At 44.3% G+C, this 26,088-nt stretch overlaps 1 protein-coding gene across 1 annotated transcript in view; it reads left to right on the forward strand.

Moving 5' to 3' along the window:
- Positions 1 to 26,088, forward strand: part of ADAM17 (ADAM metallopeptidase domain 17) — a 70,962-nt gene that overhangs the window by 42,507 nt on the left and 2,367 nt on the right. Inside the window, exons 9-18 of the mRNA XM_075923516.1 lie at positions 704 to 848; positions 1,570 to 1,658; positions 3,963 to 4,115; positions 6,897 to 7,096; positions 8,301 to 8,404; positions 9,127 to 9,261; positions 10,736 to 10,866; positions 18,127 to 18,205; positions 20,816 to 20,904; positions 22,267 to 22,323. Of these exons, the coding sequence (XP_075779631.1) occupies positions 704 to 848; positions 1,570 to 1,658; positions 3,963 to 4,115; positions 6,897 to 7,096; positions 8,301 to 8,404; positions 9,127 to 9,261; positions 10,736 to 10,866; positions 18,127 to 18,205; positions 20,816 to 20,904; positions 22,267 to 22,323 (1,182 nt within the window). The remainder of the gene's footprint in view (positions 1 to 703; positions 849 to 1,569; positions 1,659 to 3,962; positions 4,116 to 6,896; positions 7,097 to 8,300; positions 8,405 to 9,126; positions 9,262 to 10,735; positions 10,867 to 18,126; positions 18,206 to 20,815; positions 20,905 to 22,266; positions 22,324 to 26,088) is intronic.

The raw sequence follows: 26,088 nt of genomic DNA on the forward strand, positions 1-26,088 counted from the left end.
CACTTCTGCATGGTTGGCGTTTTCAGTTTATTCCAGGAGTGTCCAAACTTTTTTCAAAGAGGGCCAGATTTGATGAAGTGAATATGCGTGAGGGCCGACCATTTTGCCTGACATTCTTTGAACCATTAAAATTAAATGCAAATTAACTATTTTATGCAAAGTTTATTGCAAACGGCATACTTTTCATTTCGCCACATGGATGACAAATCTAAACAGGTGTTAAATCACTCTGCCTTTCATATCTGAAGGCCAGATGAAAAAAAAATCCAGGAATCTGAAATATATGTCAGGAATATTGTAAAGTACATTACATATTATTGGTAATAAAGGTTGTCTGTCAACTTCTAAGTTCAAAAAATATGAACAGGAACATAACACCAAGTATACATGTTGTGTCCAAATATATTTATAACTGATTTAGACCAACTGACATTAACTGAGATTTTACAATGTATTCATCTCAATACATATGGATTCGTTGGGGGGCCATAAAAGATAGATATTGCCAAATTACCTGGGGGGCCGTATTAAACCGGAACACGGGCCGCAATTGGCCCGCAGGCCGGACTTTGGACATGCCTGATTTAGTGTAATAGAAACTGGAGCTGGAAAATTTAATCTGGCTTGTTAAATGATTTTTTTCTTCTTTGAATTGTTGTCATACAAGTTAAAATATTTTTCTAACTCTTGTTTTTTCTTTTAGCAATTTAGCTTTGATATAGCTGAGAAAGCAGCTCATGTGTGCCTTGCACATCTCTTTACATACCAAGATTTTGATATGGGAACACTTGGATTAGCATATGTTGGATCTCCCAGGGCTAACACCCATGGTGGCATTTGTCCAAAGGGTAAGATTTCCACGCCTAGTTGTGGGTTGACTGACACTTTTTTGTGCTCCCTTCAGTCCTTCTGCAATTTTCACTAAAATGTATATCACTTAATATTCCCTAGTGACTGAATTGGGAATGGAATAGAAAGCTGCATCTTAAACTGCAGACAAAAAGTGGATTAGGATAAGGGTATAACCTTTAAGTTTCCTGAATTAATAAGTTGAGTGAAAGTCATTTTGGACCCTGTTGGAGCAGCTAATGTTCATGTGCTGAAGATAAAATACTTTTGCACTATGTCAAAAATTGCTTTGCTTCCATAGCACTCAGTAGTTCCTGCGCTCAGTTTGGAAAGAGGTGTGTGCTGCCAAATTTTGCAATGGAAGGGATCCATCCTATATCTCTTAAGTGCGTATATGGCCCTCATTACTTGTGTATCTGAGTGCCTCACCGTCTCTCCCATGCATTTATTTATATTCTGACTGAAGAGAGTCCTAACTACAAAAATTAGGGAAGGGGACTTATTTATAAGCCTGTGAGCACCATAATGTTGTAGTAATTTTGTTTAGAAGGTCCGTCCCCCCCCTCCCCTCCCCGCAAAAAAAAAAAAAAAAGCCTGGGGAGAACCTTTAGTTTTTTAACAGGGTTTTCTCTTTAAAAAACAAACACATCTGTAGAAAGTGTAGTTATTTTTCTTGTGCTATATGAGGAATTTTACTTTCTTCTCTTTTATTCTTTATAGCTTATTATAGTCAAACTGTCAAAAAACACATCTATTTGAACAGTGGCTTAACCAGCACAAAGAACTATGGCAAAACTATCCTCACTAAGGTACTGTAAAGTGAATACGGGCATATGGGAACGTATTTGTTACACATGTACTTTTCTGTTAATCTTCATCACTATAACTTCAGAGAGATGACTGGCTCTTGGATGCCTGTCTGAAAAAAATTGTTTGCTCCCAGGCCAGGTCCTTACGAATAGGTATATGTGGCAAAGTGAGAAGAAAACATTCTGTCTCTGACTGTACTGACCTCTTCTATTGATAATTAAGACTCTAAGTCTCTAAAAATGAGAGCACAAAATTCATACCAAATATGTGCTTAAAACCACCCCCAAAATCAAAACAAATCTGAAGACAAATCTAGTAGGATGGAACAAAGTTGAACATTGCTGATTGTTGTAAGAGAAACTATGCAGCTCTGGTATTTTGTACTCCTACAGTATGCTTAGATTTGGCACGCTCCATGCACAAAACAGTTTTTACCTTCAGGGCTACATAGTGCAGGCATACAAGGAGACTTGAGTTGTATCCTTAATCCAAGTCCCCCGTCTTGTTTTTGATTTTCAGAAACTGGATAGATACACAATAGCTTCAAATTGTACTGGCATACAGGCTATTCATGCAAACAACTGAGTTTGGAATAACATGAAGGAGTAGGTAAAAACTGTAGGCCAAGTTCTATAAACAGCCTTACACCTAATGTACACTGGCTGGACTTTTTTCAGTCTTACATCTTTTGTTCTTCATTTGGTGTTAAATAATAAGAGGCTTGGATGTAGAATTTGTCAGATTTTCAAAGCATTAGGAGTTTGTTGGGGAATTGGAAAAAATTTTATAGTAGAGGTGCTGATGATAGAACTATGTGTGTGTTGTTTTTTTACAGTATAGCTTCACGCCAAAGTGTGGGGCAGCAACACCAACACTTCTAGTTTCAGTACCTCAGTATTATAATTTGTTTAGTAATTGCTGATATTTTGCATTTGAGTAAAAACTTTTGTTATGCTGACTTCAATGCTTTATAGTAAACACTTCAGTTTAAACCCTGATTTTAAAGGTATAATCGATAACAGAATTACTCTGGGTTGAAACTTGGCACAGAAGTTCTCAAGAAGAATGAAACTTCTCAGAGTTCAGAAAGGAAAGCAGTGATTGAACCTCTAAGTTAGAGGAGTACTATAATAGGGCTCTAGCTGTCATTTAGTCTTAGTGCATTAGCCTTTCACCTCTGAGTTCGAGTTCTGTCTTTGGTTACAGGTGAAATTGAGTTTGGCCTATTCCTAGTCTCCATCTCCAAACCATTGGATGGCTTGACACAGTTGTTTATGCTTATCAGTAAGGAGTTGGCACAGCAGGCTAGTACAGATCAGTTTGATGTGGAACATCTTGCACAATAGCTGTTCAGGCTGTCCTTTGCTTCCAAGAGCACTCAAAACTCACAAAGTTAGATACCATCAAGCATACATGTGATCTCTGAGGAGTGCTCAAGTCTTTCAGTCCATATATACTGGAATGCATTCGCACATGTGCCAGTGTTCCAGCTCCAGTTTGGCTTGACATTGTCCTATCCAAAGCTTCCTCTGTCTGTGGAGAGGCACAAGTTAAGGTTACTCTGCCAAACTTGTCTCTCCTATCCCCTTCCTAGTTACTGTTCCCTCCCTTGTTGCATGCTGGTCCAGCCCATCTTTACTGCACTTAGCTACTCTTTCTTTGTTGGTATTCTTTTTAAGTCTGAGTTTTTGACTTTCCCTATTGGTCAATGAAGGGAGGTCAAATGGGAGCACGGGCTGGGGGGAGGGTGTGTGTGTGTGTGGGGGGGGGGTTTGTGGGTGTGTGTGTGTGAGGGAGGATTCCAGTAGCAGGTTTGTAATCTTGTGTGGAGTGAGTTTTGCCTTGTTTCTTGGCTTTTGGACATCCATCCTATATTATTTTTAGGCTTTTTTCTATCACCAGCATAGTAGAATGTGAGTTTTGGTAAGACTCTTAATGACTGCATTGATTCAATAAAAAAGGCAAATTGCCAGGGGAATTAAATGAAAATGTGACACATGTACAATCACTGTGGTATGAAGTTTCTTTAGAAAATAATGTTGCTAATCTTAGACTTAAGGGGCTTCACCGTGTCAAATGTTGAGCTCTTTTCTGCCCTTACAGCATCTGAACCCTATTCTAGCAGATGGCTTTCAAGTTTGATAATTTTATAGGTCCTGACTTCAGTTTAGCACTTATGTCTAATTGAAATACTTTTTTTTAAGTAAGTGTATCTCTAAAGATCTAGTGATTTGGAATTACTTAGACTCCTCCAACTGCATGTTGATAGTGACTTTAGATGTGTTTTCTTGGTATCAAACAAGGAAGCAGACTTGGTTACGACTCATGAACTGGGACACAACTTTGGAGCAGAGCATGATCCTGACAGTCTGCTGGAATGTGCCCCCACTGAGGATGAGGGAGGGAAATATGTTATGTATCCAATTGCTGTGAGTGGCGATCATGAAAACAATAAGGTAAATTTACTTTAACTTCTCTTCTGCTATGGCAATTAGCAAGGACTGACACAGAACCTTCCACCCCAAAAGCACAAGTCTGTATGGGTATGTCTACACTACAAAGTTAATTCGAACTAACGGACATTAGTTCGAATTAACTTTGATAGGCGCTACACTAGCGCTGCGCTAGTTCGAACTTAATTCGAACTAGGGGAGCGCTTAGTTCGAACTAGGTAAACCTCATTTTACGAGGACTAAGCCTAGTTCGAACTTACTAGTTCGAATTAAGGGGTGTGTAGCCCCTTAATTCGAACTAGTAGGCGGCTAGCCCTCCTCAGCTTTCCCTGGTGGCCACTCTGGCCAACACCAGGGAAACTCTATTGCACCCCCTCCCGGCCCCGGACCCCTTAAAGGGGCACGGCCTGGCTACGGTGCCCCTGCCAGGTGCAAGCCTGCCAGCACCCAGCTAGCAGACCCTGCACCTGGCACAGCTCGAGCCAGCCACCCGATGCCCCCCAGCCCTCTCCCTCTTCCCGGGATCAGGCTGGTGGCTCCCGGGAGCTTGCCTGGGACCGCAAGAGGCGGGCACCCGCCTGGTCTAGTGCGGACATTGTGGACCTCGTCCATGACCTCCGCACTAGGCACAGGAAAGTGGCCGTCTAGGGCAGGAGAGTTACCAGCCTGGCCACCCAGGGGCAGGTGTGCATGAAAGTCAAGGTGGTCCACTGAGACCCCCCGACCCTGAGCCCTTAGCTTACAGTGGCCGTACTGGGTCAGACCAAAGGTCCATCTAGCCCAGTAGCCTGTCTGCCGACAGCGGCCAACCCTAGGGACCCTGGAGGGGATGGACCAAAGACAGTGACTAAGCCATTTGTCTCGTGCCATCCCTCTCCAGCCTTCCACAAACTTTGGGCAGGGACACCACTCCTACCCCCTGGCTAATACCACTCCATGGACCCAAACTCCATCACTTTATCTCACTTCTCTTTAAACTCTGTTCTAGTTCTAGCCTTCACAGCCTCCTGCAGCAAGGAGTTCCACAGTTTGACTCTGCTTTGTGAAGAACAATTTTCTGTTATTAGTTTGAAGCCTGCTACCCATTCCTTTCCTTTGGTGTCCTCTAGTCCTTCTATTATGGGAACTAATGAAGAACTTTTCTGGATGCACCCTCTCCACCCCACTCGTGCTTTTATAGACCTCTATCATATCTCCCCTCCATCTCCTCTTTTCTAAGCTGAAAAGTCCCAGTCTCTTTAGCCTCTCTTCATATGGGACCTCTTTCAAACCCCTCATCATTGTAGTTGCCCTCCCCTCTGCCACCCTCTCTCTTCCCCTCTCCCACCTCCTTTTCCCAGTCTTCCCCAGTTTTGTTCAATAAAGAGAGATTCTGTTTTTGAACACAATTGTCCTTTATTTTGTACATCAGGAAGAGGGGCTAGAGAGGGATAAGTGGAAGGAGGTGAGGGAGGAATGGGGTACGAGCCCCCGATGGGGAGGACTGGGCTGGCTCTGTGGGCTTCTGGGGGTGGAAGCTCTCCTGCAGCCCCCCAATTGCAGCCTCTCCCCAGATGGCAGCCTGCGGCAAGTGCAGCCGGTCTGATGGCCGAGTGCTGTGATGTGCCCAGTGTGGGTACTCCGGGCAATCCAAGCCAGGACTGCTTTGCAAGCGGGGCACCCCTGAGAATTGTCTGTCCGGGGTGGGGGTCGGGTCCCTTTAAGCACAGCCCTCGGCTAGCCTGAGGCAGCATCTCCACGCTCTAAGTCCTCATCTGATGCCCTGCCGGCACTGCTTCTGGCCATCCTTAACCCCGGTTCAGGGTCCATTTAATGTGGACATGCTAGTTCGAATTAGCAAAACGCTAATTCGAACTAGTTTTTTAGTCTGGATGCGTTAGTTCGAATTAGCTTAGTTCGAATTAGCTTAGTTCGAATTAGCTTAGTTCGAATTAACTAATAGTGTAGACATACCCTATCTGTAGTGTAGACATACCCTATCTGCTTAGCTAAGGGGCACTCCTTTAACCGGTATCTCATAAGTTATTAATTGCTGGAGCAGCCACTAGTGGGAAACGTACTCATTAGCTATTATTATTTTTTCCATTGTTAAATAAGTTCCTCCCAAATGCCTGAGCTTATTCAAGCCATACTAGGGTGGTAATTTTGTAACAAACTGTGGCTGCCACACTTACTGTTATCGGCTTGGATCTGCAGCACCTAAACATGGGCTTCTAAATAGTCAAGTGTTGGTCAGTACCATTATGTTTCCGTCCAGAGGCTAGCTCAATCACTAAGTCAATAAACATGTCTCTCCGTTAACCTTTAAACGTCATAACACACTTGAGGATTTCGTATTCCTGTTGTACAGGTAGACAAACTGAGCTATTGAGTGAATGACTAGCCTAAGGTTACTAACAGCACCACAGAAGCTTATAATCAGGGTCAGAGAAGTCTATCTCCATTTTTGGCATCTTCACAACTATTTCTTGGGATGGTTTGCTCCACTGTACCCCCGGTGCTGGCAGAAGGGGTTGGATTTGACCTTGGAATCCCAAGAGTTGGTCATGCAGGGCTTTGCTTATTTATAAGGCTCATACTGCAACAAAGCAGTTTTTCAGCCCAAGCTATGATTTTTCTGTTAAGTTTTTCAAAGGTACCACAACGGCATTATAAATGGAATAAATGTTTCTTAAAATATCAGAACTGGGAGTCTGTGTGATGGTGTCAGTCTTGAATATGTTCTGGTGAAAGGGAATGATGTATTTCTTCTCAGTTCTGCTCTTGCCACTCATGATTCCTCAGATGTTCTCAAGCTGCAGTAAACAATCCATCAGTAAGACCATTCAGAGTAAAGCCCAGGAATGTTTCAAAGAGCGCAACAACAAAGTGTGTGGGAACTCCAGAGTAGATGAAGGTGAGGAATGCGATCCTGGCCTTTTGCACAAGCATAATGATCCCTGCTGCTCAGCTGACTGTAAACTGAAACCAAATTCCAAGTGCAGGTAAGAGGTGCTAAAGCCACAGCTTTGAGAGGGAGGGGAAGGGAATGTGGGGCTTGGTCAAAAACTTGTTTGCAGTGCACCAGAATGCATTACTCGTGAACTTGGCTCCCATACTTTGTCTGTCTCTACAGGGCAAATGAGTTTCAGGAGGATTATGAACTCCAGGAGAGAGCTTTGGGGCATACTGCTGATAGGTAGCCTCAGTGTTAATTCATGCAGAACTGCACATCACTTCAGTGTAATGGTGAATTCCGTACAAAAAAAAGTGAATTGCATCATCCCAGAGTCAGAAGGTGCCAGTAGTAAGGTTCCCTGTGCAACCTAAACCCTGCCCCTTCTGCATATGAATTGCAAGGCAGTCTAAATACATGGTCACACATGCCCCAGTGTGCAAGCTGGACAATGACTATAGTAACTGAGCTCTGTCTTTACTGTCCAACCTACACACACAGTTCAGATCTGCTCCCATTTACACTGGAGCAATTGTGCTTTCGTCATTTTGGATGAGACATGAATGTTGAGTCCTTTACTAACACGGAGTTCATTTGTAACTTTACTTATCAATATGGATTTTTAATATTTGTATTATGGTAGTACCTATAGTGCCTTGGAAGGGGCTCTTTCTGTTACATGCTGAACACAGAATTGTTCTTGTGCTAGAGAACATAGTCCCAACTAGACAAGACTGACAAATGGAGGGAAGGTAAACAGCACCAGAGGGATGTAAAAAGACTTGACCAGGGTCACTCTGGCTCAGCAGCAAATGCAAGAAAAGAACCCATATGTGCTAAGTTTATCCAGTGCTTTGTTGAGGGACCCATGCTGCCTCTCTCTATGTAGTATTGTATGTGTGCTTATATAACCCTTTCAGAAAATGAAGGGCCACACCGGATCAAAGGTCTGTCTAGCCCAATATTACAACTTCCGACAACAGTCAATGTCAGGTGCCCCATAGGGAATGAACAGAAGAGGCGCAATCAAGTGATCTATCCCTGAAACTCATTCCCAGCTCTTGCAAACTATTGATGGACCTATCTTCCATGAATGTATTTATCTAGGTTTTTTTAATCCTATTGTATATGATAGGCATAGCTCCAAGAGGAGATATACAGGTGTTCATATGGATTTGTTATGCTCTAATGTTCACAATCATGTATTTCTTGAGTAGTTTCCTATTCCTCCTTTCCCTCCGCTCTTCTTGCAGTGATCGGAACAGCCCTTGTTGTAAAGGTTGCCAGTTTGAAAGTGCTCAGAAGAAGTGCCAGGAAGCCATAAATGCTACCTGCAAAGGAGAGTCCTATTGCACTGGTATGCTATTGTTACATTTCTATTACGTGTGCCACTGAATGTTACAAGCTTAAGGTGCTGTTTTACTAGCTTTTGGTGCCTTTTATACAATTCGTATTTACTTCTAGAGTTCAGTTAAGCACCAAGAAACTGTCCTACAAACAAGTTGCTTAGTTGTTGTCCAATTGTTCTGCTTTCTGCAGCTTCTAGGGACTTGGAAAATGGTGTTCTTGTCTTAAATTGGAAAAAAAAAGTGCATCGTGTGGCATGCAGTGTGCTTGTGAACCTTGGTGTGGTGGAGTAACTTGGTTTTTACCTTGCTTTCTCATTTGCTGATCACTTCCCTATTCTGTCTCATCCAGCATCTGAGAACAATTCTTCCTGAGGATGAGAAATCAGACCAGCCTCCTGGCTGAAGGCTGGCTAATCCTGAGATTTTTGTGTGTGCGTTTTGTCTAATCTAGGAATTATTGCAGCATCTGAAAGCTCTGAGCCACAGTGTTTTCATTCCCCTTCCTCTTCCCCCTTATAGTCCCCTTCCTTTTAGACAGCTGCCAATGTACTGCTGCTCCTCAAGGTGCTTGGCGGCAGGCCATTAAGGGTGACCAGAGTCTTGCTTCAAGAATGGGCTATTGTGAGTTGCTGTATAATGAGTCTCCTCTCCAGAACAGAGAGAATGATCTGTGCCTTTACCAAATGTGCATACTAGTGCAGCCATCCCTTCTAAATGCCATTGTTTATAGGGAACAGCAGTGAATGCCCACCCCCTGGGAATGCGCCAGATGACACAGTCTGTGTGGATTTGGGCAAGTGTAAAGATGGAGAATGTGTTCCATTCTGCATGAGGGAGAAGAGCCTGCAATCATGTGCATGCAACGGTGAGTATAATAAGATCACCAACTTTCCTGATTGACATGACTGTTCAAGGCCCCACTGATCATAGAAAGCACTGCTCTCATTTTGGTTACAGGTCATCAGTGTGTGTATGAGTCCTTGGATCCTAGATCAGTTTCAGAGAGACCAACATGACATCTCAGAAATTCCAGGCTGAAGTTCTTTCAGCCCTTGCTTTCATTTCCTGTTTGTGGCAGGACTGAGGAAATTGCTCTATCTGGGGAGGATCCCTCACAGCAGCAAAGAGCCAGGGTTATAAATGAAGCTTATACGCTGGGATGCTCTGGGAAGTAGAGATGTCTACACTTCTGTTGGCCCCAGCAAGGCAGGTTGGGGAAAGAAAATCTGACAGGAAGTTGGGACATGCTTCTCAAACTGCACTGAGAACAGAATTGGCAGCACAGCCTCCAGCTGAGGGCCGTAGCATAGGCTATATACCAATTGCTGATGCAGAAAGGGCTCTTCAGGGAAGTAACTAAAAGTGTGTCTCTGCAGTAAATGACCCTTTGGCCCAGCTGTTGTGGGGCTATAAAATTTCAAGTATAGATATTCAGGGTGAGGCTGGAGTTGGGGCTCAGGGATCCTGTGAAGGGGGCACTGTTTCAAATCCTGGGATCCAGCCTGCCCGTCTGTCTGGCTACAAAACTATTTTTAACCTTGCAACTGAAGCCTTGCGAACCCCAGTCAGCTGAGCTGAACTCTGAGACTGAGTGCTGTGGGTTTTTGCTGCTGTAGAGACACACTCAATGGGACCTTAAAGGTCCTTAATGTGATGTAGCAGTTAGAAACTAGAAGGAAAGGTAACCAGCCAGCTGTACTCAGGCCATCACATGCCACTCTTTTAGACAGAGGGGCTAGTGACAGGAGGGAGGGAGTGTTTGGAGGGCATGAAAGGCAAGTTTGATCATCATACTAACGAAAAGAATTCCATCTTTGTGTTTGTGATACATGCTTAGAAAGGCACACACTTTATACAATGCCAACGCAAAGATCAAAGAATTACTCTAGTTCAGATCCTTGCATCTCTTCCCCCTTTATTCAGATCCCTGCTCAGAATTTTGGCAAGGCTATTAGGAAGCTTTTAAAATGTCATTTGCACATGGGTATGTGCCAGGGCTCAGACGCCTTTGAAACCTTTCACCTGCCCTTCGTATCTGAAGACTGCTGTGCTTTAACTTTGAGAGCTGAACAGGAAAAGGCTAGAGCTCTTTGTCTTTCCCCCTACTTTGCTGCATGGAGCATCTTGGCAAACTCCAGGCTCTGGGTACTGAAGCAGCTCAAGAAGCTTCTTTGTGTGACTAGAGACATCGCAGTCCTCCATTCCATACATCATCTGCTGGGAAGGGGCCTGGTGAGCATGGGGACTGGGAAGGAATATCCCCCATGCTCAATAACTCTGTTATGGATTGAAAATAAGCATAAGAGCCAGCAGAAAACAGTTTGTTGCTTTTATTTTAGAAACTGACAATTCCTGTAAGGTCTGCTGCCGGGACGAGCGTGGCAAGTGCAGTCCATACGTAGATGCTAACCAGCAGTTCCTGTATTTACGGAAAGGAAAGCCGTGCACTGTGGGATTCTGTGACATGAATGTAAGTGTTCCTAGTACCCAGATCCCCAAGCATTCTATTATGGAAGAATACATTTTCTAGCTTAAAACACAAGGAGCATTCCTCTTGATATAACTTAGGATTTTTTTGCTTGTTCATTTATCAGAATAGCCCTAGACTGGACCTGCTGCTGAACAGCCCTTCTGTCACTGAAACTAAATCTGATTTTTTCAGGGGAAATGGAGGTGAAAGTGCCTTTTACATTGCATCTTGAATCTCCATAAATGTGCTTTGTTGGACATTTTCCTGTGCATTGCTCTGATCTAATAGTGCTGCTTACAGTGTATCTCTGCCAGCAGCCAGGCCAGATCTTTCCCTAAGCATTGCATGTTTTGGGATTGATTTTGCAGTAGTTGTGCAAAATCCCCAGAGACATCAGTGAAAGCAATCCCTGTACAAGGGGTTTCTGCATTCTTAGGCCTTTCATACAGTAGGGCCATAGGTGATGGGTATAACTGGAGTTTTGAGAGAGAGAGAGAGATTTTTAATCCAAGCTCATTTTAATGACCCTTGTATTTCAAGAGCAGAACTTCTCTATCAGTGGAGCTAAGACAAGATTCACTATGTGTATGATTGGAATATAAAGAAAATAACACATTGGGAGTGCTGTTTGTATATGGGATCAGGGTTGATAACACAGAAAAGCTATGGAAAGTGAAGAAACCAACACAGACATCCAGGAGTAATGGTTAGCAGTAATATACAACAGAAGGGCCCTGAGAATCCCATTTAAAGTAGGGAAGCAGTGGTTGAACGTCTGGAGAACTCTTGTTTGGTTGTTTTTTTTAATGTTTTAAAACTATTTTTTGCTTAGGCTCCTGACCTGGAAAGATGGTTAGTGCCCTTACTTCTCAAGGGCAGTAGGTGTGCTGGGAGCTCAGCACCTTCCTTGATCAGATCCCAATTTTTAAAAAAGTGTTTCACAAAGATGCCTTACTTTTCCCTTAAAGACCAACAACATATATATATTTCATTCCCATTTAAGGATGGCAGTGGCTGGATGCTTCAGTGGCATGGATTGATGAAGTATAAACAGACAAGCAAATGATGAAAACTTCTCCGTGTGTCACCCCCTATTTCCTCTCTGCAACTACAGAATAGCCCAAGACCTAATCTATTGTTGAGCAATGAATCATAGAATACTGGGACCTTGAGAGTGTCAGTCCCCGTAATACACGAGGTTCGAAGGGATGCCGGAAAGGATGAGACCACAACTGGGGGTTTTAAAAAGCACAAACTGATTTTATTTTGATGACGCCAGACAATCATCAGAACAAAAATTAAACAGATTGCCAGACAACACACAACAATTCCCTGAGGCTTTTCTAAATCACAATAATTCCCAATAACTGCCCAGGGGTTAGGAACAGTTGAATTAACACTGGTATTGTTCATAGGGCTGATTATTTACACAACAAGGAAACAGTAAAAAACCTAAACCACAACTATTTATAAACTAACCTAGTAACTTTTTAGCCACTGTCACTTGACAAGCAATAAGGACAACTAAAAAATCAATTAGGATAGGGATGATGGCGGGGGGGGGGGGGGGTTATACCAGTTCTGGAGACAGCAGGAACACAAGTACCGGTCACATGCTCATAAACTATCTCCACTCGGGTCGACCAACTCGGAGTACGCTCAGTAAGACTCGAGAGCGGGGGGTGCAAGGCGCCTGGGTGATCAGGCCAGGCGTTCACTCGATGCGAATCCCCAGTGAGAGAGGGGCTGCCTGCCTGTTTTATTACCTGTGAACTTATCACCCCATAGGTTGGATTTTGCTGCAGTGGGTGGAGTAGCAGGCCTGAGCACAAGTCAGCCCATTGGCTGATCTTTCACTGCAATGGGTGGAGCGAGCAGGGGAAGATTATTAATTTACATGCCCTTATATGGAAAACACTCCACCTCACAGACAGAGCCCCCTATACCAGCCTTAGAGGTATTACAGGCTATGGTTCCCTGCGACGGGCAGCCATTTCTGATGTTCTGTCTCGGACAGAGAGGTCATCGAGTCCAGTCCCCTGCCCTCATGGCAGGACCTAGTACTGTCTAGCTAGACCATCCCTGATAGACATTTATCTAACCTACTCTTAAATATCTCCACAGATGGAGATTCCACAACCTCCCTGGGTAATTTATTCCAGGAACTTTTTCCTAACATCCAGCCTAAACCTCCCTTGATGCAGTTTAAGCCCATTGCTGCTTGTTCTACCCTCAGAGGCCAAGATGAACAAGTTTTCTCCCTCCTCCTTATGACACCCTTTTAGATACAGGCAGTCCCCGAGTTACGCGGATCCGACTTATGTTGGATCCGCAGTTACGAACGGGGCTTTTCTCGCCCCAGAGGACGGGAGCGGCGGGATGCCCAGATGAGCCGCGGTCCCACCGCCCCCGTCCTCCGGGGCGAGAAAAGCTGCTCCCCGTCTCCCTGGTCTGCTGGTCAGACCAGGGAGACGGGGAGCAAAGCCGCGGAGGACGCCCGCAGCGGGACAGCCGCAGCGTGCCTGGGCTGTCCTGCTGCGGGCGTCCTCCGCGGCTTCGCTCCGCGTCTCCCTGGTCTGCTGGGGGAGGGGGGGACGCAGCTAGTGCCCCCTCCCCCCCAGCAGACCAGGCTTTTCTGCCCACGATGCCTGGGGTAGAGCAGCTGGGGCGCTGCTGGGTTGCTCCAGTAGTGCTGAGGAGCGGCGCTACTGGAGCAACCCAGCAGCATCCCAGCTGCGCTGCCCCAGGCGTCCCCAAGTCAGACGCTGCTGAAACTGACCAGCGGCTGACTACAGGAAGCCTGAGGCAGAGTTGCTCTGCCCCCGGCTTCCTGGAATCAGCCGCTGATCAGTTTCAGCAGCAGCTGACTTGGGGACACCTGGGGTTCTTAAGTTGAATCTGTATGTAAGTCTGAACTGGCATCCAGATTCAGCTGCTGTTGAAACTGATCAGTTTCAGCAGCGGCTGAATCTGGACGCCAGTTCCGACTTACATACAGATTCAACTTAAGAACAAACCTACAGTCCCTATCTTGTACGTAACCCGGGGACTGCCTGTACATGAAAACTGCTATCATGTCACTCCTCAATCTTCTTTCTTCTAAACTAAACAAACCCAGTTCTTTCAGTCTTCCTTCATAAGTCATGTTCTCTAGACCTTTACTCATTCTTGTTGCTCTTCTCTGGACCTTCTCCAATTTCTCCACATCTTTCTTGAAATGTGGTGCCCAGAACTGGACACAGTACTCCAGCTGAGGCCTAACCAGCGCAGAGTAGAGCGGAAGAATGACTTCTCGTGTCTTGCTCACAGCACACCTGTTAATGCATCCCGGAATCATGTTTGCTTTTTTTGCAACAGCATCACACTGTTGACTCATATTTAGCTTGTGGTCCACTATAACCCCTAGATCCCTTTCTGCCGTACTCCTTCCTAGACAGTCGCTTCCCATTTTGTGTGTGTGAAACTGATTGTTCCTTCCTAAGTGGAGCACTTTGCATTTGTCTTTATTGAACTTCATCCTGTTGACCTCAGACCATTTCTCCAATTTGTCCAGATCATTTTGAATTATGATCCTACAGAGCAGTCGCAAACCCTCCCAGCTTGGTATCATCTCCAAACTTAATAAGCATACTTTCTATGCTAATGTCTAAATCGTTGATGAAGATATTGGAGATCCGGTCCCAAAACAGACCCCTGCGGAATCCCACTTGTTATACCTTTCCAGCAGGATTGAGAACCATTAATAACTACTCTCTGAGTACAGTTATCCAACCAGTTATACACCCACCTTATAGTAGCCCCATCTAAGTTGTATTTGCCTAGTGTATTGATAAGAATATCATGCAAGACCATATTAAACGCCTTACTAAAGTCTAGGTATACCACATTCACTGCTTCTCCCTTATCCACAAGACTCGTTATCCTATCAAAGAAAGCTATCAGATGGGTTTGACATGATTTGTTCTTTACAAATCCATGCTGGCTGTTCCCTATCACCTTACCACCTTCCAAGTGTTTGCAGATGATTTCCTTAATTACTTGCTCCATTATCTTCCCTGGCACAGAAGTTAAACTAACTGGTCTGTAGTTTCCTGGGTTGTTCTTGTTTCCCTTTTTATAGATGGGTACTATATTTGCCCTTTTCCCGTTTTCTGGAATCTCTCCTATCTCCCATGATTTTCCAAAGATGATAGCTAGAAGCTCAGATACCTCCTCTATCAGCTCCTTGAATATTCTAGGATGCATTTCATCAGGCCCTGGTAACTTGCAAGCATCTAACTTTACTAAGTGATTTTTAACTTGTTCTTTTTTTTTAAAATCTTCTAATCCTACCCCCTTCCCACTAGCATTCACTATGGTAGGCATTCCTTCATCGGACTTCTTGGTGAAGACCGGAACAAATAAGTCATTATGCATCTCTGCCATTCCAAGTTTCCTATTACTGTTACTCCCTCCTCACTGACCAGTGGGCCTACCCTGTCCTTGGTCTTCCTCTTGCTTCCAATGTATTTATAAAAAGTCTTGTTTCCCATTATTCCTGTAGCTAGTTTGAGCTCATTTTGTGCCTTTGCCTTTCTAATCTTTCCCCTGCATTCCTGTGTTGTTTGCCTATATTCATCCTTTGTAATTTGTCTTAGTTTCCATTTTTTTATAGGACTCCTTTTTTATTTTTAGATCATGCAAGATCTCGTGGTTAAGCCAAGGCGATCTTTTGCCATATTTTCTATCTTTCCTACGCAGCAGAATAGCTTGCTTTTGGGCCCTTAACAATGTCCCTTTGAAAAACTGCCACTCTCCTCAATTGTTTTTCCCTTCAGTCTTGATTTCCATGGGACCTTACCTGTCAGCTCTCTGAGCTTACCAAAATCTGCCTTCCTGAAATCCATTGTCTCTGTTTTGCTGTTCTCCCTTCTACCCTTACTTAGAATTGTGAACTCTATGATTTCACGACCACTTTCACCCAAGCTGCCTTCCACTTTCAAATTCTCAACCAGTTCCTCCCTATTTGTTAGGATCAAATCTAGAACAGCTTCCCCCAAGTAGCTTTTTCAATCTTCTGAAATAAAAAGTTGTCACCAATGCTGTCCAAGAACTTACTGGATAGTCTGTGCCCTGCTGTGTTGTTTTCCCAACATATATCTGGATAGTTGAAGTCTCCCATCACCACCAAATCTTGGGCTATGGATGATTTTATTAGTTGTTTTTTTAAAAAAAACCTCATCTACCTCTTCCACCTGGGTAGGTGGCCTGTAGTAGACTCCTAGCCTGACATCACCCTTGTTTTTTACCTTTTAGCCTAACCGAGAGACTCTCAACACTTCCGTCTCCTACGTCCATCTTCACCTCAGTCGAAGTGTGTACCTTTTTAATATATAAGGCAACACCTCCTCCCTTTTTTCCCTGTCTATCCTTACTGAGCAAGCTGTACCGTTCTATCCCAACATTCCAATCATTTGTATTATCCCATCAAGTTTCTGTGATGCCAACAATGTCATAGTTGTATTTATTTATTAGCACTTCCAGTTCTTCCTGCTTATTACCCATACCTTTTGCATTTGTATATAGGCGTCTAAGATCCTGATTTGACCTTGCCTCCCAGTTTTGCCCTGATCCTCCTCTCTCTCTGCCATTATAGCCCACACTCCCTCCCATTTCCGACCCATCTCCCAGGTCTCCATGTTCTTCACTTACCCGTGGGCTTTGCTCACCTGTCCCCGTCAAACCTAGTTTAAAGCCCTCCTCACTAGGTTAGCCAGTCTGTGTCTAAATAGGGTCTTCCCCCTCCTCGAAAGGTGAATGCCATCTCTGCCTCGCAGTCCTTCTTGTAATAGCATCTTGTGGTCGAGGAAGACAAAGCCCTCCTGGTGACACCATCTTCACAGCCAGGCATTCACCTCCAGGATGGCCTTTTGTCTGGAAGGATCGAAGAGAATACCCCCTGCACTCCAAACTCCTCCTACCTATGAAGTCTCCCTCTACCTATGTAGTAGCTGTTGTGGGAGAGGAAATGGGTGGAGATGCATATGATGCAAAGAACTGAGTAAAACAATATTTACTGTGTTTTAGTGCTTATAACTCACGGGTTATACAAAGTTTTACAAACCTCGTAACCTCCCCACAGGGCATACATGTCCACGGGGTACAAAAGTTTATTTTTACTTGTCTGCGCTGCGCTCTCCTTTCCCCCTGCCCAGAGGAGGGTGGGTTGCACCTGGCTGCGGACGCACGAAGCCTGGGCACGAGTGTGGTTTCCCTCCCGTAGGCGGGCCAGTTCGCCTGCGTTGCGCTCTTCTTTCCCCCCTCCCGGAGGCTGCAGCTGGTATGTGCAATTACCAGGTACTTAAAGTAGTGTACAGGCAGTCCCCGGGTTACGTACAAGATAGGGACTGTAGGTTTGTTCTTAAGTTGAATTTGTATGTAAGTCAGAACTGGTACATATTGTAGGGGAAACTCTAGCCAAACATTTCTCCAGAGCTCAGTTTTATTCTCCCACACTTCACTTCCCTCAGTCCTTTATTCTCAAGCTGAGGTGTCTGCTGAGAAAAGCCGCTCCGCGTCTCCCTGGTCTGCTGGGGGGGCGCGCTAGCTTCGTGTCTCCCTGGTCTGCTGGGGGAAAGCAGCTAGTGCGGGGCTGCCTCACCCCGTTTGTAAGTAGGGATCCGATGTAAGTCGGATCCATGTAACCCGGGGACTGCCTGTATATAACCTGCGGGCTATACACGTGCTTGGGTTATCGAAGACTTCTTTTACACATTCAAGAAAAACGGCGCGTTATGCACGGGTGCGGGTTATGCACGGGTGCGGGTTATACACGCTAATATAGAATTCAAGGGGTAAAATTTTCAATGGAGACCGAGGTGCCTAAACTCCTTAAACCCATTGACTGACAGTGAAACTTAGGTTATTTAGTGCCTAAGTCACTTTTGAAAATTTAATCCTAAACCACCTCAGCTTTGTAGGCATAAACTAACCTCAGTCATTAATTCTCAGTCAAACCCGTGCTCTGTTTTAATAGCTTTCAGTTAGATTCTTGCAGCAATTCTAATAAGCAAATAAAAACATACGCTTTCATCAGGGCGGTGACTCTAGCTGGTCAGAAATGGACCATGGCCATTGAAAAACACTGTAAATTCATGTTCAGAAACTATGCTCAATACGTTTTGACTGTGTAGTTATGTTTTATATTGCATCCTTTTCATGTCCTGTAGCTAGGATGGCTAACTTTAGTAATGTAAGATTGTTTTATGTTTACTTTTTCAGGGCAAATGTGAGAAGCAAGTGCAAGATGTGATTGAACGATTTTGGGATTTCATCGATCAGCTTAGTATCAACACTTTTGGTAAATTAAGTAATCCAACTTTTTTTTTTTTTAACTTGCTGAGGTACTGTTGAAGCAAAACAAGCTCCTCTGTGATTAGGTAGCTAACAAAAGCTTTATTGATCAATAAGGCACAAAGTGAGCCAAACGTGGTCCCAGCAGAGCCGGGCCCAGTAAGGCTGCTCAATACAACCAATCCTAGTATTTTATACCCTTAACCAAACAAGTTTGATGCCAGGGCATACCATCAAAGCAAACTTCAAAGAGAAATGGTTATCAGCAAAGAAAGAAACAGGTTTTAGGGAGTGAGAGTTTCGACTCAAAATGGTTCATTAACACATTCCATTAGCTCATATTTCTGGCTTTTTCTCACATTGGTGAAGGTCAGTTTACTTACTGGCGCACGTGCAAAAGCAAGAAACTGAAATCGATTCTGTTACACAGAATGGCTTCTAGCTAAATATGAAATGGTTTCCACAGGTACCTACATTCCCAGTTACTTCTACTTCCCAATTACTATGAAAAGAATCAGCTTGGGGTCTGGTCTGACTGTTGTTACTGTGTAGGGGTCAGGTGGGGACTCATGCATACCTTGACCTCCCTCAAATCACTATTTATATCTTGGAAGTTGGGACTGGTTAAGAGTTGTCTTTTTAATATAACTTAGTATATCATGTAGAACTTGATGTCACCTTTTACATCTTTAAAGCTACAGTTAGATTTCTTGCATTTCCCACTCCATTGTTATTACTTGTTAGTAAGGATGTAAATGAGTAGTTGAGCATATGATTAACTGATAAACCTAGGCTTATCGGTTAATCTTCTCAATTACTCAGATTTCCTCCCCCTGCTCCTGCTGTATCAGAGGCAGCAAGGGGGGAGGAGAAAGCAGGAGCTGGTATTGAGGGTGAGCCGGCTTAAAATCTGGTTTCCCCCCAGCACTGGCTCTGCAGTACTGCCAGCTCTCCCTCCTCCCCTGCTGCTATCAGAGGGAGCAGCAGCAGGGGGGAAATGAACAGGGGAGGCTGCCATGGAACAGTCTCTGTCCATGTTGAGCCTGGGCCCACCATGGGCAAAGGCTGCTTTGTGGCAGCAGCCCCTGTCCGTGGGGGGAAATGGGGGGTAGGAACGTGGAGCACCCTTGTTCTGCAGTGAGCTTGAGCCCGCCACAGACAGAGGCCTGTCCACCGGGCACTTGAACCCCCCGCGGACAGGGGCTGCAGCCACCCTGCACTGCTGCCTCTGTATCAGAGGCATCAGAATGGGGTGGCAGGCAGCCAGTCTGTGCGGGGAGCTACTCTTTAAACTGGCTCCCCTCATGGACCAGCTCCCACTTGGCACCCCATGCTGCTACCTCTGATAACTGATTAGTCGAATAACTGCATGTATCTGATATCTAACATTCTACTGATATCTACTTGTTATCTACATCTGATATCTACTTGTTAGGTATTTTCCAAACATTTAAGGATGAGTGTGCTCCATGCCTTCAATTTAAAGATACATTAGTAGACAGAGGGAAAAGAGTAATAATAGCAGATTTAAATACCAGTCATTTAGATTTGTTTCTGTACAGCTCACTTAAAATAGATCTTTGAACAGGGATTTAAATATAGACAGGGAATTTCCAATTAATAAACACCACAGGATAATAGGGATGTTAGACGTTGTGTAATTGAATAGTTGTGTAACTACATAAAATCTTAATGGTTACATGACTATTTGGTAGTCCTTGGGGATGGGGCCAGCAGCCAGTGCACTCCCAGGGAGCCCGGTCTGCAGGATCTGAACTCGCCATGGACAGAGGCTGGTCTGTGGTAGCAGCTCTTGTCTGCAGGAGTCCACTGAATGCTGGAGCAGCCTCTGTCCATGGAGAGCTTTGACCCCCCCCCCCTTCCCCTATGGGCAGGGGAGGCTGGGATGAAGCAACCCCATCTCTCTCTCTCTCTCTCCCTCTCTTCCCCCCTCTATGCTGCAGCCGGGGGATGGGGGAGGGGCAAGTGGGACTGTGGGAACTGGCTCCCTGTGCGTATTGGCGCCTGCCTGCCCGCCCCCCCCCCCCCCCCCGTGTTGCTGCCTCTCGATCAGAGTCAGCAGTGCGGGCATGGGGAGGAGGCAGGTGGATCCAGTGCTCGTGAAGAGCTTGCTTAAAGCCAGCTCCCCACGGGCACCATGGGATTGATATTAAAAACTTGGAAACTTCAAACAGAAATATTGTCTCCCTTAATTGGCATATGTTCTGTATGAGTCTCTTCAGATTAGAGCTTGTGAACTGGCATATGGTATAGCTCACAGAAATGAAAGAGATGCCTTGGAGAGCTAAGCGTATCTGGATTCCAGTCTGCTGATGTGGAAATATTGGGAGATTTTGGCCTCTAATATTAAAGAGTTAAAGGAGGTAGAGAAAAGGATTTGTGACTTTAAGTACCTTGGAGATTTAACTTTCTAAACGGATATTTTATATGGGCCTAATTCTGCTACTCTTACCTATCTTAGTAACCATGTGACTTTAGTGGGGTTACTCAGAGGAATAAAGATTACAGAATCAGGACCCATGTTTATGTTCATAAGACAGGTTTTGTGTGCTGTCTTTCACATACAACTAATTAGTTTGAACTTGATCATTTACAGGGAAATTCCTTGCAGACAATATAGTGGGCTCCGTGCTTGTGTTCTCCCTGATATTTTGGATTCCACTCAGTATTCTTGTCCATTGTGTGGTGAGTACACCTATTTTAAGAGGACTGACCAGTTTAATCATACAATAGACACAACCTATTTATACACAAATGGCAAAGATCCCAGTGGTCAGTTTTTAGCAGATAACACCACATAAAGGTAAAACTGTTATTTGAGACTCCTCAATATTTCTTAAGCAGGTAGAACTACTCCTTTGTAATGTACCTTAATGTCACAAAAGCACTGCCATACTCCCTATTAACATTAGGAAATTGTATCCGTGGAGAAATGTTAGTTTGGGATTGTTTATTTTGGCTAGTCTGTGCTACTTAGAATTTGATCATAGATTATGATCATCCTCACTTTGAGTGCTGATGCCATGCTTGGAATTGTAGGCTCTGTCCTCAGTAGAGAAGCTTAAGTTGCCTGCTTTAGCAAACAGAATAATTTAATCCTGGGTATGGTTAGACCGCGGGGGTTTTTCAGGATATCTCCAGTATCCCAAAAAAACTCCGCCGTGTCCTGGGAATGTGTTTGCTCTTCTGTGCCTTTTTTTTTTTTTTTTTTTTTTTTTTGTGCAGAAGAGCAAATGTGCTCTTTCGGAAGCCCCTGTATTCCTCGTTCCTTAAAGAAAAGAAAGAGGAGTTCTTTCTGATATTTGGCCCAGTCTAGATGGGCCAAATTTCAGAAAAGTCTCTTCCGACAAAAGTATCCGAAAAAGATATGCAGAGTGCATTGTGCGTGTTTTTTTTCCGATAGAGCCTCACAGTCAAGCCGTACCCCCTGAGTCTATCTGGCTAGGGCCAAATCAAATATAGTAACATGACACTCATCTCATCTGCAAAAACAACTGTAGGCATCCCTTAGCTTATGATGGTGAGCAGAACAGCTGAAAGACCACTCTGGGATAAATAACTTGGCCCTGCCAGCAGGAAATTAACTGAACAACTCCCAGAGATGGGTGTTTGCACTTATCATAAAGAAGCAGCACTGAGTACTATGAAGTTGTGCATTTTGCTGCAGACCTCCCTAGTATTTCAGATACATTTACAAGCTTCAAGTGATCACTCAGAGCACCAACAAAAATTAGTTACTAAAACAGAGCTGGAAATGTTACTCTGTTTTGGGGATATTATTTTTATTTGTATTTCTGTGGTGCATAGGAGCCCTACTCTTGGATACTTTGACACAATTGTTTCAAATGGGAGGCTCTAATAAGAAGTTACTGCATGTGTTCATTGCCAAGGATCCTCTCTTTACTCCTTTTTTTTCTTCCCTGCTGAAGTAACTGGATATCTATGGACGGGGAAAGATATGGCTGCAGTTTGAGACTGGGAGTGTAATGAGTCTGTCTGATCAGCAAAAAATATAGAACTGACTGTCTGGTTTGTTTTCTTTCTTAGGACAAGAAGTTGGATAAACAGTATGAGGAGAACACAAAATCTCTATTTTGCCCAAGTGTAAGTTTGCTTCTTTCAAAGAGTGATAGTTGTTTTAAAAGTAGGTTAGCAGAGAGAGCTAGCTTTAAAATGTAATGTTCGTTAGAAACATTGATATTGCTAGACGTTTGGGAATAAGCCTTAAAGCAGGAGTGTCCAAACTTTTTTCAAAGAGGGCCAGATTTGATGAAGTGAATATGCGTGAGGGCCGACCATTTTGCCTGACATTCTTTGAACCATTAAAATTAAATGCAAATTAACTATTTTATGCAAAGTTTATTGCAAACGGCATACTTTTCATTTCGTCACATGGATGACAAATCTAAACAGGTGTTAAATCACTCTGCCTTTCATATCTGAAGGCCAGATGAAAAAAAAAATCCAGGAAGCTGAAATATATGTCAGGAATATTGTAAAGTACATTACATATTATTGGTAATAAAGGTTGTCTGTCAACTTCTAAGTTCAAAAAATATGAACAGGAACATAACACCAAGTATACCTGTTGTGTCCAAATATATTTATAACTGATTTAGACCAACTGACATTAACTGAGATTTTACAATGTATTCATCTCAATACATATGGATTCGTTGGGGGGCCATAAAAGATAGATATTGCCAAATTACCTGGGGGGGCCGTATTAAACCGGAACACGGGCCGCAATTGGCCCGCGGGCCGGACTTTGGACATGCCTGCCTTAAAGAAATGAAAACGTGTCTTGGTGTATTCTATGCAGAAACTCTGCCAGATGGAACACGTTGGCTGTTTTGTGCAGTTTTTTTCCCCTAGGAAGAATTTAGTACTGTGGCTTTGCTTTTTCCACTCTGAGGCTGTCTAGATTGCAGGCTTCTTTTGGAAGAAGCTTTTCCAGAAGAGATCTTCCGAAAAACCTTTTTCCAAAAGAGAGCGTCTACACTGCCAAAGTGCATCGAAAAAGCGATATGCTTTTTCGAAAGATAGCATCCACACTGAATGGACGCTATTTCGCATTTAAGCTGTGATTACTATGGACAGAATGGCCACCAGGGCACCTGTGCTTTTTCCTCTTTCCTCTTCTTTCGAAAGAACTCCCTCTTCCCTGTCCACACAGGCCTTTTTCTGAAAGAGCTCTTTTGGAAAAAAGGCTTCTTTCTCATAGAAAGAGGTTTACCAATGTCAGGAACCCCCCCCTCCCCCCCCCCCCCTTTTTTTTTTTTTGAAAGGACACGATTGCAGTGTGGAGGTAAGTAAAGTTTTTTCCGAAAAAACTCTGCTTGTAGACATACCCTGAGAGTAATGACATCCTTCTCTCACTGCAGGTGTATTTGCTCCTGAGCATTAGCTTATGCCGGAAACTGCTTTTTTCTGCAAAGCTGTGTGTCTTGCAATGTGTATATTTAGGTTCCTGTCTGGGAGTGTGCTCAGCAAGCTTCAGCCACTGACCACTTGTCCCTAGGCCAAGTGATGCAAATAAAACTGAGTTTCTAAAGGCAGAAGTATTAATCTGATGACTTCGGCAGTCGTAGAAAAGTCTCTAGCTAGGGAATTAGTTATTGCATGTAAAGTTGCCTTTTATAACAGAACATCCTTTTAGCAGCTGGCTGTTCTAGATGAAACTCTGGATTCTATACTGTGATACTGGGGCTGCTTACAGTTGGTTACTGGAACCTCTGTCATAGGCCAGAAGGATCTGTCATTTTTCCAGTCAGTGACACTTCCTGCTAGGTCTCACAGTGGTGAGGAAGGCCATATAAGTAACTAAGTAGTTAAAAGCCCATTTCAAAACCCTCTCATTTTTATTTCTATATAATTAAATATACCCATCCCTTGCTTTGAGCATATGTACAAATGACCTTGTCTGTTAATGTTAGAACCCTTCCAGAGGCAACAAAAAACCATCTCTACCACTCATTTAGCCTGCAGAACAGGCCTTGAGGAATGATCCTGACGGTCAATAAATGCGAGATCCTGTAAACTAGTATGGAAAGCATGTGCTAGAATCAAGGGCTCCTTAATGAGAAATCCCTGCCTCAATCCCCTCCCCCTTCCCGAAGACCTACCAGGCTCTTGCTACAGTTCAAAAGCAGCAGCCCCACTGGGTTCTTATACATTTCAAAGGCTGAGGAGTCCCTGCTGTCCACTGCCTCCCTGTGCTGCCTCAGCCTTTGAAATGTACAAGAGCCCCAGTGGGGATCTCGTACATTTCAAAAGGAAGCCCCGCAGGGAGCTGAGGACCAGCGAGGGACCTCACTGGCCCTGCACTCCCTTCAGCATCTCAGCCTTTGAAATGTATAAGTGCCTTAGGACACTTGTACATTTCAAAAGCAGAAGTGAGTGCACGGCTCCTGCTCTGTCCCCCCCCCACCTCTTTCTGATAGAGGCAGCAAGTGGGCAGGAGAAGTGACTAGTTGCATAATTAATTGACTGTCCGATAAGCTTCTACTTATCGGATAGTCAACTAGTCTCATACATCCCTAGTATCATATAATGAATAGTCCTGTAGCACCTTAGAGACTAACAAAAATATATATAGTATCATATAGTGGAAGCAGCAGGTCTCAGACAACATGGCACAAATCATCTAATCTTTATACCTTAACTTCTATCTGGAAACACTTCGGAAAGCTAGTACAGTGCTTCAAAAGCACTCTTGACACTGTACTGGGATTTGTATTTGAGATCTCTTCCTGACTCTGTCACTAGTAATGTTACTTACTATAAGCAAGTCTCTTCACCTAGCTGGCCTCCCTCCCCCATGGGTTGTGATGGAGTCTGTAACTCAGGGGTGAACAATAATTTTTGATGGGGGGCGGGAGTAAATGGTTAAGAGTGTCACTTCTCTATGGAGAGGGCGTGGGGGTCTGGGATGGAGGCTGAGTGCAGGAAGGTGTGCAGAGTACGAGACTCGGTGCAGAAGGTGGTGTAGGGGATGAGAGGTAGTTTGAGTGAAGGAGGGGGTTGTAACCTGGAGCAGAGGATTGGGATGCAGGGTCTGGGAGGGGGTATGGAGGCAGGAGAGGATTCTGGCCTGGGGTAAGGGTGCAGGAGTAGGTAGTGGGTCTGGGAGGGAGTTGTGATGGGGTGGGGAGGATGCAGAGGGTTTGTGAGGTGATCTGGGGCAGTGAGTTAAGGTGCAGGAGAGGGTGGGATGCCAGAGACAAGCTCTGGCCTGGAGGCGCTTACTTAGGTGCCTCCTGGCCAGCAGCCCAGTGGAACCCTCAGGCAGGCTTCTTGCCTGCTGCTACCTTAGGTTGCTCAAAGTGGCTGGCTGCTCCACATGCCTCTCTGCGCCAGATTCAAAGGCTTGGTATGCCAAATTCCGACTGTGGGCTGTATCTTGCCTGCCCCTTTCGTAACTGGAAATCTTTAAATCAAGATTGCTTATTTTTCTAAACAATGTTCTGCTGTTCCAGCTACTGCTTGAGGTCCAAGAGCTGGAATAAATTCAGGGAGGTGTGTGGCCTGCTTTATTCAGGCGGTCAATCTAGGTAATCACAGTGGTTCCTCTGCCCTTCACAATCGGGGGTACTACAACTAGGGCTGCCCCTGCAGATACCAGAGCAGCTAAGATACAAAGAATAACCCTTTAGATTGCAAACTTGGGTAACAAAAGGTGGCACATTTTATTAGCTGAGGACATTTGACATCACTTCTGTGAGACTAGAACCTGAGTAAACCACATGACAGCCTACCTGAAAGGATGTTACATTTTTAACTTAGCCAGTCTTCTAAAAGTAAGTTCAAGCATATAATAATGTGTAACACGTAAGAACGATCAGCTCAAGGAGAGAGGCCAACTATTTG

This window comes from Pelodiscus sinensis, chromosome 3, assembly GCF_049634645.1.
Source record: "Pelodiscus sinensis isolate JC-2024 chromosome 3, ASM4963464v1, whole genome shotgun sequence".
NCBI lineage: Eukaryota > Metazoa > Chordata > Testudines > Trionychidae > Pelodiscus > Pelodiscus sinensis.